Source organism: Coffea arabica, chromosome 11c (genome assembly GCF_036785885.1).
Source record: "Coffea arabica cultivar ET-39 chromosome 11c, Coffea Arabica ET-39 HiFi, whole genome shotgun sequence".
NCBI lineage: Eukaryota > Viridiplantae > Streptophyta > Magnoliopsida > Gentianales > Rubiaceae > Coffea > Coffea arabica.
Window position 1 is genome coordinate 33020525 of NC_092330.1, and position 13190 is coordinate 33033714.

Genomic DNA, 13190 nt, shown 5'->3' on the forward strand with positions numbered 1-13190 from the left:
TTTAACAACTTTTGCTACAGGAACCCCAAAAAACTTATCAAAGTTTTTAACCTACACACTTAAAATATCCAAAATACAACAAAAAAAAAATTCCCTTCCCCTTTTTTTCTTCTTCCTTCCCCACCACCACCTTTATTGTCGGCTCCGTCACCAATTTCCGGTGCCTGTGCCAGTGTCGGTCTTTTTTTTTTTTCCCCCTTTTTTTCCCTCTCCCCCTCTTCCTCCCCTGCCATCATCCGCTCTTGTCCTTTTTTTTTTTCTCTCTACGTCCGGCGCAGAGGAGGGTGGTGCAGAGGAGGGCAGCGAGGGGGGCAGATGGGGGAAGGGCGGCGGGGGAAGGGGAAAGAGGCACAGGGGGACGGCGTAGAGGGGGACGGCGGGGAGAGAGGGAAGGCGGGAGGAGGGGGAAGGGGCAGAGGGGGGTCGCGAGGGGAGCAGAGGGGGAAGGGGCAGAGGTGGGCGGCAGAAGGGACAGAGGGGGGCGGCACAGATGGGGGCGACGAGGGAGAGGGGGAAGGCGGGGCAGAGGGGGAAGGGGCAGAGGGGGGTGGCGGGAGGTGGAGTTGCTGCTGGGGGTGGCGGAGGTAACGGGGAAGAAGAAGAAGAAGAAGAAAAAGAGAGGAAAGAAAAGAAAAAGGAAAGAAAGAAAAAGAAAAAGAAAGGGAAAGAGAAAAAAAAAAGTTTTTCACCTTACAAAAACTTCTACAAAATTTTTTCAAAAACTTCTACAGTACACTACAGTAAAGTTTTAGACAAACTCCAAAAAAACTCAGGTTCCAAACAGGTTCAAAGATTTTTTTAGAAATTTGCTGATCATGAAAAACTTTATTTTCTCCTTATAGATTTTCGCGTTCTCATAGGTATCGTTTCGGATTTCTTCTAACTCTTGTATCCAAATTCCGATGAACTGTTACTTCTGCTAAATCCATATTGCACAACTTTATTGCCCAAAATGTTCTGTGTTCGAACTCCACTGGCTAGTGGCATGATTTTTCAAATACCAATTGATAGGAAGACATCTTTATAGGTGTCTTGTATGTTATCCGATAGGTCCAAGGCGTGTTCTCCAACCTTTGACTACAATTCTTTGTATCGGGGCACACCATTTTCTCCAAGATAGATTTTATTTCCCTATTTGAGACCTCTGCCTAGCCATAAGTCTATGAATGATACAATGCCGAGATCTTATGAATGACACTATACTTTCAGAATAATGCAGCTATCGTTTTGTTATAGAAGTGTGTTTCCCTGTCACTAATAATGGCTCTTGACATTCCAAGATGTACAAAATATTGGACTTGATAAAATTTGAGACCACTCTCGAATAGTTAGTATGGGTGACTTTAGCTTCTATTCATTTGGAAACATAATCAATAATCAATATTATATAGAGAAAACCAAATGATGTGGGAAAAGGACCTATAAAGTCGATCCCCCAACTATCAAAAATTTCAACAAAAAATATGAAAGTTTGAGACATTTGATCTCTATGGGAAATGTTATCTATTTTTTGACATTTGTTACAAGACTTATGTAGGCATCTTTAAACAGTGAAATTCAGTAGAACCCGCTTGCTAACACCTTACGAGTCATTCTCTTTGGTTTAAAGTGACTTCCACAAGCAAAAGAGTGACAAAAAATTAGAATCAAATAGTATTTATTTTTACTTACACACCTTTGCATTATTTGATCCATACAATACTTCCACAGTTACGGATCGTCTCATATGAAGTATTTGATGTCATTTCCTAGTTTGTCCCTCTTCGGTTTAGGCCAACTTGTAGAAAATTTGTCAGTTATTAGGTAATTGACTAAATCAACATACCAAGACAATTTAGAATTTAGAAAAAATAACTGTTTATCGGGGAAAGTATCTCTCAATGAAACATTCTCCTCTTCAACTAGTATGCGGATCAGATGATCAGCTACTAAATTTTTCGACCATTTTTTATCCTTGATCTCTAAGTCGAACTCTTGTAGAAACAATATCCATCTTATTAGTCTTGGCTTCATGTCTTTTTCTTCAACAAATATCTCAGAATTGCATGATCAGAATATACACTGACGGTAACTCCTAGTACATATGGCATAAATTTCTCTAAAGCAAAGACAACTACTAAAAATTCTTTCTCTATGGTGGAGTAATTCAGTTGAGATCAATTCAAAGTCCTTGATGCATAGTAAATGGTGTGGGTTGTTTTTCTTATTCTTTGCCTCAACACTGCTTCCATTGCATGGTCACTAGCATCACATATGATCTCAAATAGGAGACTCCAATTCAGAGGTTGAAAACCCACACAAAGTTGTGGAAACAATTGCCGCCATTGTCTCCGATTGAGAAAACTCAATTTGCTCGAATCATGAAAAGAAAAGCCAAGACTACAAAGAATGACCAATCGTTTTTCTTGGTCTTGAGATCCGAAAGAAGAAAGCCACAAGAAGATGAAAAAAGAGAAAAGTCAAAAGAAGAAAAACTAAAAGTAGTCCCAATTGTTTGCTATCTATTTCCTCTCTATTTTCTGCTACTTCTACGATGCGGCTTTTTAGAGGAGAAAAAGAAGACTCCTAGTCTCGTTCCATCTCTTTTCTCTTAGGTAATTACCAAAAGGGGAAAAGTTTTCATCTTCCAAAAGTACCCCTGGACGCCGTATTTGCCCCCGGAATAAGGTAGCAGAGTTGAATTATTCTTCCCTTATTGACTGCTGCTAATATTCTTCTCCTGATCACCATCAAATTAGCACCTTTTATGGTTTTGTATTTCACTCCCTGTAACAAATACAAATTTTTAAAAGTGAGTAGAATTTGACAATTAAACCACATCGGGTAAGGTAATAGGAGAAATTAATTATAAAATAAATGATAAAATTGCAACTTATCAATGGGGTTTGAGGGAGACAAAAATTAACGTTGTTTATTAACCTGTTTAATTCTTCTCTAGTATAAGCTTTTGCAAATTTTTCTTGCATAATGTTTTTGCGACAAGTCTACCGGTACTGCGGGAAAACTATACAGGGAAATACAGAGGATGGAAATGCAAGGCACACTTCAGTTACTTCTTATAAGTCATAAATAAACCAAGTATGCGATTGTATATGTTGGCTTGAGGAAGCTTAGAATGCAGCAGCATCAAAAAAATGAAGAGTTTAGTGAAATCAATAAAGAAAATAATATGTTGAAAGATGAAATTAAGGTTTTAATGTACCAACTTAATTGGTTTTCTGGAGGGATTTATATGTAGTAATTCTATATGCTAGTACTGCTTCAGGCGACCAGGTGGTTTTCATTAGTAATCTCAGAATTAGGCAAATAGAAGAGTCATCAAAGGATATAGACAATACTACTGTTTTTTGTTATATACATCTGTCAAAACTTATGCAAGCTCAGTTCGATTAATAAAAGCATCTGGACTTGTTAAGGGCTTTCACATTTATATGGTACGCAATAATGCTCTATTTTCCTTCTCCCATACACTGGTAAACTTGGACAGGTCTTCCGTCCTACTATGGCAACCTAGAAGCGTCGCATCCAATTTTTAGGTCTTATTACTCTCCATCGTTGTAGAGACTCGACTGAAAGCTATAGCCAAGTCTGTTCGTAAACTCAAGTCAAAGGGGAAATATTTAGGAGTTAGTTAAAACTCAGTTTAGAGTCAAGTTTGGCTTTTCATATTGATGGAACAAAAGCTTTCTTTGATTACAACTTTTGGGTATGTTCTAAATTTTTTATGTTTATCTTAAGTGAATTGTTGTAGACCAAAAAAAAAAAAAGAAATTGTTTACCCTACAGATTTCTGTTGTTGTTGAAGGATGACACGATATAGAACAAACTAAATCCAAACAGGCTAAACGGAACTTTAGCCCTGAAAATCAATATATTAGGCTCTGTTTGTTGGATATTTTAATAACAAAAATGTCACATGTTTATTTTGAATTCAAACACAATAAATTACAAATTTTTCAATGAATTTTCAGCTACAAATTTGAAAATTTAAAAGTGTGACATATGTTTTTAAAATGAGATTTATGTCGTGAATTGTGTAACCTATGTAATGATTAGGTTTATAAATTCATTTAGTGAATTTTTACTATTATACAATGCATATAGACCTTTTCAATTTATAGATGAAAATATGAGCTATTTATTCCACTTAATATTGGTATTTTAATACTTCTAATTTCTCAACCTATAATAGAGGTTTCTATCAATCAAGTCTTATACATGTCTTGCTATTTCTAAACAACCTTTTACTTTTTTTTCCTCTCACCACTATTAGAGTTTATAGGGCAAAGAACGATGTTATATGAGGTTTCTATCTTACTCCAATTGTGTAGATTGGAGTAGATTAGAGTAAGGAAAAAGTTGGTTGTTGTATTATGAAGGCAACGTACTGAGACCTATTACATCGAAAGATACTCAGTAAGGGTACGAATTGTCTTAAAAAGAGCGACTTGTCTGCGTCTCAATCCATGTCAAACGTGCTTTAATGGTACAAATTATTTGTATTTTTATATAATATTGATATGAGGTGAATATTTTTAATTTCCTTGTTAACTTTAATTGGCAAAATATTTCTAACCAGTGTGATTATTTTAACCCAAAACCAACACTGTTAATTAGTTTAATTTTGCTTAGCATATTTGTGATGTGGAATGCGTTTTCGATGACTTTTGGGCCACGATGAATCCACGAAAGCATTCGGCCTAGTCGTTAGAGGCTTGGTTAATTAAGTACGAACTGCCAAACTGACAAGGTCGGTTGTTTATGCATAAGGATTGGGCAGCGTTGGGAATAGCATTGAGGAACTTGCTTGGACTTTGAATGTAAAGACCCGGGTCCAAAGATTGGCCCAAAATAATTAACCCAACAGCCATTCCTCTTATTTGAATGTCCTCCTTTTTATTATGTAACCCAAGCACCCAAATCCTTAAATCATTCTTTTACTCTTTCTCTTACCAATGTGTGACATCTCATTCTCTCCACCAATGTGAGATTCTTTATAATACCAACTGTAATGATCCAGGTCCAAGGGCTGACCTAAGTAATTTTTAAAATGAAATGTACTGATCTAAAATAGTTAATCCAAATTACTATTTAGCCCAAGTATCCAAATCCTTAAACCATTCTTTTCCCCTTTCTCTTATCGATGTAGGATGTTTCATTCTCCCCATCTTTAAGACTTTGCGTTCTCACAAAGGAGATCATATCAGAATTCAAACTGTCCCCCCCCCACGAGGTGGCTCGTGTGGACTTAAGAGTCCAACTGTAACGACCTGAGATCACTCTAATACCAAAATGATTAATCCAAATTACTATGTAGTTCCAGCTTCCAAGTCCTTAAACCATTCTTTTCCACTTTCTCTTACCAATGTGGGATACCTGATTGAAGGCTAGCCATTATGTTTTCTTGTGGCTGGAAAAGGTATTTGAAAACTATTAGACACTAGATCAGGGTCTAAACCACACCCAGTGCATCGCAAAAAGTGTAATGCTTTCTTATTTTTTAAAAAATATTAAAAATACAATACTGTATTTGTCTAATTTGGTGATTTACCTTCCAACTCTCAATCCCCATATAAATCTTTTTAGAGTGCCCCTCTCCCGTAGAATAAAAGTAAAATAGAAGTTGTCATAGCAGAGAAAAAAGAAAACGGTATTTGAGCCAGAAAAATTGCTAGAAGTTGTAAGAAACATTTGCTTAGGGTTTCGATTGACGTGACGAGTCCATTGTTGGTATTAACATCCGCAAGACTATGCATTGGCCCACAGAGTGGTTAAAATTCAACGATTGAAGCATTACGCTCAAATGCCAACTTTTGTACGATGTTTGGAGGGTGGAGATTAGAGTCAAGGTTGACAAGACTGGTCACAGGAAGAAATTCAGCGCTGTGTTGAGGAAGCACAGGAAGGAGAAAATATGGATAAATTGACTGCAAAGGTGGAAGACTCAGATAGAATTCTCAACAATATTTTATAGATGGGCTTGCGTTCCTTGTAATCCAACCCTTTATACAGGCCAGTTGGATTTTCACGTCGTTGACAAATGATGTTTAAAAAAAAAAAAAAGGTACTCCTCAAATCTTCCAAACCTGTAGATTAGAATAATATAGATATTGACATTGATCTAAAACAGCAAAGCACTTGTTACTATTATAATAGAAATAATAACACTCCTCAGATGTCTGCACTTCCTTGACATAAGCCCGAAAAGTAGGTTCATTCAATCAAGAAAAGGCCAAGTTGCTCACAAAACTTTGTTGTTTGCTTCTCCACGAGTCTTCAATCCTTCACGGCATGCCTTGCCCAACGAATAAATTCCTAGAGAATGTGAGTTTGTAATATAAATTCTCAAAGGTAGGCAGTTTCTAAACCTTTTTCCAAAAGGTGAATAACGTGTTCATCGAGTGTAATATTTCGTCAAAAATTGCATTCAAAATGTATTTTTTTGTTATTATTTTAGGCATTTATTTCTCATAAATTACATTCACAGAACATGTTTTTTAAAGATTGCATTCACTAAATACGTTCTTTCAAATGGCTCACCATTTGGGAACTTTGGAAATGCTCTTCTTTTGCTGATGGTTGCTTCCGTTTTCCAACTGAGCCCAATTTGATGGCTAGAATAAATAGTCCCCTTCAAACTACTCTTTTTAGAGGTCTACGCTTCTCATGATGTTTCTGGCGTTGGAGTCAAATCTTTCTTAGTCAAATTTTCAATTTTTCAATTCATATGGCGACGGTCTTCAAGCTAATCTGAAAGGAGGGACTCGGTCCATGCATTATTTTACAAGAACTTGTTTTCTTGTTTTGTTCAGCTGGCTATTAGCTAAAGTTGGGTTTCTGGGCTGGCTGGATCTTGATTCTTCCCAAAACTGTCATCTTTGTTTTTTTAACTTCTAATTCAGTTCACGTTTTACTTGTCTCTTCTACCAGCTTTCTGCTTTAAAATTTTGAACTTTTCTGGCCAACCAAATTCCTGTACGTATTAGTAATCCTTCCTTTTCATTTTTCCCTTGGCCTTTGGAAAAAATCGAAATTTCGTTCTTCATGTGTTTGCTTCCGATTCATATTCCTGAATTTCAAGAGAGTTTCAAGTACTTGTTGATGTAGACGTAGTCATGGGAAAGTGGGAATTTCTGTCTATCAAAGTGGCTCTTTCCTTTTCTAGTCTGTTGCTGCTGCTTGAAACATGTATGGCCGGTACTCCGAATGTAGGCAGGCTGAATCTGGGATTCCAGGGAAGGCTATTGAACTATCTAGACTATGGGGGATTGTTTCTTCTTTCCAACAATTCTGCTTTCGCATTGGGCTTCCGACCCGATCAAGATGTCAATAAATTTCAACTTGTGGTTATTCACAAGGGAAGCTCAACAATCATTTGGTCTGCTAATAGAAACAATCTGATTCGAGGTTCAGATTTCTTCACAATCGCTAGAAATGGGGATGCTTACTTGCAGCATGGTGGATCCACCATTTGGTCCACAGATACTGCTAACAAAGGAGTTGTAGCAATGGAATTGCTGGATTCAGGAAATTTGGTACTTGTTGGCAATGACAGCAGTATAATATGGCAGAGCTTTAGCCATCCCACTGATACCCTTGTGTCGAATCAGGAGTTCACTGAAGGAATGAAACTTGTAAGCAACCCCAACTCCAATAATTTGAGCTACTCTCTTGAGATTAAGTCTGGAGATATGATTCTATCAGCGAATTATCAACCCCCACAGCCATATTGGGCCATGGGAATGGATACCAGAAGAATCATTGACACAGATGGAGGGAATGTTGTATCTGCAACTCTTGAGGGCAATTGGTGGAAGTTTTATAATCAAGATAAAGTGTTGCTTTGGCATTTTGTTATCTCTCCTAATCATGATGAAAATACCACATGGGTCGCAGCTTTGGAAAATGCTGGTTTCATCACTTTCAGCCCTCTTCTAGCTGATGGTAACTTCAGTGCCTCCTTGATAGCAATACCACATGATCCGTGTGGTAGACCTGAAGCATGTGATCCATATTTTGTTTGTGAGAGAGTAGGCAGTTGCCTGTGCCCTTCGGCCCTTCACTCTTGCACGAAAAGTAGTGTCTCCTTCTGCGATAGGTCACAGGACTCTGTGGAGCTTGTTGATGCAGGGGACATTCTTAGTTACTCTGCTCTTGATATTATTCCACCCTCGGCTAAAACAGATTTAAATGGCTGCAAAGCCTCTTGCCAAGGAAACTGCTCTTGTGCTGCCATGTTCTTTCACCATTCAGGAAACTGTTTTTTGTTTGATCAGATAGGAAGCTTGCAGCACTCCAAAAATGGTACTCAATATGCTTCTTATATTAAAGTCTTGACCAATGCAAGCGGTGGGGCAAATCAAGGAGGTGGTGGAACTCACAAATCACGCTATGTGATTGGCATCGTGGTCATCATCTCAGCTTTGCTCGCCATTTTTGGTCTCCATTATGCAGGATATCAGTACCACCAGAAGAAAAACAAGGCATTGCCTGAATCCCCTGAAGAGTCTTCAGAGGAGGAAATTTTTGGGGAGAATTTATCAGGACTCCCAGTTCGTTTTAGGTACAATGATCTTCAGATTGCAACTAACAACTTCAGCAAGAAGCTTGGTCGAGGTGGTTTTGGTTCAGTTTACCAGGGGATTCTCCCTGATGGAACTAGATTGGCTGTGAAGAAATTGGAAGGCATTGGTCAAGGGAAGAAAGAATTTCGAGCAGAAGTTAGCAGTATTGGGAGCATTCATCATCTTCATTTGGTCAGGCTTAAAGGCTTCTGTGCTGAAGGGAATGACCGTCTTCTTGTGTACGAGTACATGGGAAATGGATCTCTTGATAGATGGCTTTTCCGGAAAAACAGAGGGGAATTCATGTTGGATTGGGAAACTAGATACAGCATTGCACTAGGAACAGCTAAAGGTCTGGCTTATCTCCATGAAGATTGTGATATGAAGATAGTTCACTGTGACATAAAGCCTGAGAATGTACTTCTTGATGACCATTTTGTTGCAAAAGTCTCAGATTTTGGTCTTGCTAAGCTTATGACTCGAGAGGAGAGTAATGTTTTCACCACATTAAGGGGAACAAGGGGGTATCTTGCACCAGAATGGATCACAAACCGTGCCATATCAGAGAAGAGCGATGTTTACAGTTATGGCCTAGTGCTGCTTGAGATAATTGGTGGTAGACGAACCTTTGATCGCTCAGAGCCCTCAGAGAAGTCCCATTTTCCTTCTTATGCTTTTAAAATGATGGAAGAAGGAAAACTGGAGGACATCATTGATGGACGTTTAAAGATAGATGAAAAGGATGACACAGTTTCTACAGCAATTAAAGTTGCTTTCTGGTGCATACAGGATAAAATGTTCCTAAGACCATCAATGACCAAGGTAGTTCAGATGCTGGAAGGAATCTGCCCTGTCCCTCCGCCACCGCGCTGTTCGCAGCTAGGGTCACAACGTTATGCAGTTTTCTTCAGGTCAATGAGCAATCAGGGCGGTGGCGCCTCACCGGGGCCTCGAATGAGCAACGATGATGCTCATCTTTTGGCTACAAGTCTTTCAGGGCCAAGATAGCAACCACAGAAGCTGAAGCAATTTCATTGAAATTGAGAGCACTAGTGGAGAAGCCTTCATATGTACACCATTTTCATGCTTTTCTTCCTCGTACCTTCATTAGGTTTTGTTTATTTTTGGAAGGTAGACATTTTGGTATTCTAGCATTCAGTAAAATTGATATGCTGTTTGCACATCTTGCTCTGCAGATCTACCAAACATATCTTGAAGAATGTATAAATGATTGGATTAGCAAAAATTTTTCACATTGTCGCTGATGAACGGACGCATGCACTGAAAAACATAATGCAATGACTCTCAATATTCTGATCACGGTTAGCCGAATCTTTTACTTTGGCTGCTGTCACCCTTTTCTTCTGGGACTAGGAAAATGCAACTGAAGATGAGTAATTCTTTCTAACCTTAATGTTTTGAACTTTTGAAATAAACAAGTTAGATGGTTGATGTCACTTTAAGCAAAGAAAAACAAAGCCATGAACTAAATGGGTGCTTAAAAGTTGGACTGGTCCCATGATGTGGTCGTGAGCATAATCAAGAAAAGAAAGAAATCCGGTAATTTCTCTGAACATTGTCTTAACAAACATATCGCAAAAATAAGGAAAGTGGAGAGAGGTTTCTCTGTATAGATCAACCAATGCATCTGGTAAAATAATTTTTATGGTGATAATGTATATATGTTAGTGTATATAAGATTTTTTCTTAGACTATTTTCTGCATTTACTTGTGATGATCAAATTATTTTTCATCTCAATTTAACAACTCAACTAATTAATCATTATACCCGTGATCATTTCATTATTCTCTTCATTTACAAAATAAACTAACATCTGCGAGTCAACTGTCAAAATTTAAGGGTAAATATGTCCATTGAATTTCTTTTGACCACTCAAATATATTTTATTCAATATAGTGATTGAACTCAAATACTCGGATCGTACATTTTGGCCAAAAGTTTCTTATGTCAAAAGGAAGCTCATTGATTTGAGTTCAGTGACTGTATTGATTTGAGTTCAATATAGTATATATACTTTTGGCTAAAAGTGCACTCAAATATTTTACATTTCAATATAGTCATTGACCTCGAAACGATTTACTATATTGAAATCAAATCAATATAGTCATTCCGTCAAATGTTCATGTTGATGTTAATGGAATGAGCACAATGTCCATTTCACATACCAAAAATAAGGACAATTTTGTAAGGTCAATTTTTTAGATTTTTTCTATCTAGAGTTTTAGATTTCTTAATTAACAAAAATAGAATTTAAAATCTTTAGTAGTTGCTTTAATATATTCTAATTTGGGAAAAGAGTCTCAATGGTCCTCCAACTCTTTTCCAGACAAAGTTTTAGCCCTCCAACAATTAAAGATAAAGGTTTGGCCCTCGATCTAATAAAATAGCATATTAGTGGCTCTTCTGTCAAATTCAACAGTTAACTATGACAGGAAGCATTATCTGGTGAGAAACTAGACCAAATATGAAGGGCATTACAGTCTTTCCAAATGTATTTAGGCTCGACAGAGTTTTTCCATTTTGTATCTTGATTCAAAATGAATGTTCTAAGAAAACCATTTATCTTGATTGTTACCAACTGCTATCTCCTTTCACTTCTGCTTATTTTACCTCATAATGCACGCTGTAGGGTCATAAAATTAATTCATTGCTTAGAATCTTAAAAATTCAACCAGAAAAGGGATTTCAAAAGCAATCTTATAATGCAATCTCTTTTCTCCCGTATAACTGAGTTTTGGAATTTTAAAGATGTAACAAGTAAAAATTTTCAATTACTTTTTTTGTCAATCAAATGAATTTCACTCCTTGTTCTAATTCTAATAGTTCCAAAGAAACCACTTTAGATCCAATTGGATGTGGTCAAATAATTTCTTCATTTTTTCCCCTTTTTTGGGTTACTATCATCAGAAATTGTTGAGCATCAAATTTATGTTTTTGGATTATTTTTTCAATGCATTGATTATGGACCAGTAAATGCATTAAAATATTTCTCTACTCTACAGAAAGATCCCTTATAACAAATTCATTAACCAAGAGAGAGAGAGAGAGAGAGAGAGAGAGAGAGAGAGAGAGAGAGAGAGCAGTTAATCAACCACATCCATCCTTCAGGGAAAAAAATTAAAACAAAACCCACCCAAAAAACTTTCCAGTCCTGGCAGCGTTCCCAAAAGCAGCTCAAGCCCACAAGCCCGCTGCATTCGACTCGAACCCATTGGCTCCCCCTGCCGCGATACCTTCTTTCTGCTTGAGGAGGCTCGCTGCCACCGGCTTGCTGTTCTTTTGGAGGAGACAAGATAGGCCTAGAGATTGGTACGCGATTGGTGTCTTACTGTTTTTGACGTATATTTATTCCATTGATTTTACTCTGTCTTGGCAAAGGGACTGTAATGCTCTTCATATTTGGTCTGGTTTCTCACGAGAGATGATGCTTTCCGTCATAGTTAACTGCTGTATTTGACAGAAGGGCCACTAATATGCTATTTTGTTAGATTGATGGCAAAACCTTTATCTTTAATTGTTGGAGAGCTAAAACTTTACCTGGAAAAGAATTGAAAGGCCATTGAGACTCTTTTCCCTTCTAATTTATAGGTTTTGACAAAAAAATCTAAATTATACACTCAAGTTCTTGTGATTTATTTCGAAGAACCCTGAAATTAAATGAAAATAGTAGATCTAATGACAAAATTTGAATGAAAGCTCGCTAATTTACTATTTTGGTGAGTTGAGTAGCCAACTTGAATGAAAGATTACTAAAAATATATTGTTTGTACAATTCAATGGTTATTTAAGATTTTTGTCTCATCTATTTAGACGAATTTATCTATGGTATTTGGCATGTGCAGTGCAAATGCAACTCATTTCGTTAGATTTGACATTGAATTTGGACAGAATGGCTACTAATATAGATATTTGTGAATTAAGTTGCCATTTCAATCAAAAAATAATTGAGTAATTAAAGGTGTTCGATCATAACAATTTAGTGGTTGCTGAAATTTTTTATCTTCAAGTCGAGAGTTCAGTGGACATATTTACTCTAAAATTTTGACACGTGATTTGCCTGTGTTAGGTTTATTTTTGTAGATTAAGAGTAAAATCTGACGAAATGGCCATAGGTATATTGATTATTTAATTGAGTGACTGAATTGAGATAAAAAATAGTTTGATGATAAAAAATAGATACACAAAATAGTTTAATAACTGGTGAGAATTTTTTGCCTTTCTGGCAGGAACTAATTTGCAAGCCGCCGTGCCTTTCTTCATGCTTTATTAGGTTCTATCGTTTCAAAGCTAAGTTAAAGCGAATCTGGAATAGTGGAGTCTGGGTCAAGCGGGGAAGGAATCAAAGAAAGTGGATAGAGGACGACGGGCAAAAAAAAAAAAAAAAAAAAAAAAAGAAGTCGTCGCATCTGATAAACGAGAGGAAAATCTCATGTTCTATCAGAGAAGCTATTATTAGAGAGGAAACTTTCTGGACAACCATTCATATTGTTTTGGCCTTTCAACAATAAATTGTCACAAACAACCATTGAACAAAAAAAAATATATATTTAATTTAAGAACTTCCATCAATTTGATCGTTAGAGGTGACAACTATAAATTATTAC

The 13190-nt window shown here is 36.9% G+C and overlaps 1 protein-coding gene across 1 annotated transcript; it reads left to right on the forward strand.

The window, feature by feature from the left end:
- Window positions 1-7115: 7115 nt before the first annotated feature.
- LOC113715595 (G-type lectin S-receptor-like serine/threonine-protein kinase SD2-5) lies at window positions 7116-9819 on the forward strand. The gene has a single exon (XM_027239836.2). The coding sequence runs from the start codon at window positions 7116-7118 to the stop codon at window positions 9570-9572; it is 2457 nt and encodes an 818-aa protein (XP_027095637.1). The 3' UTR covers window positions 9573-9819.
- Window positions 9820-13190: the final 3371 nt, after the last annotated feature.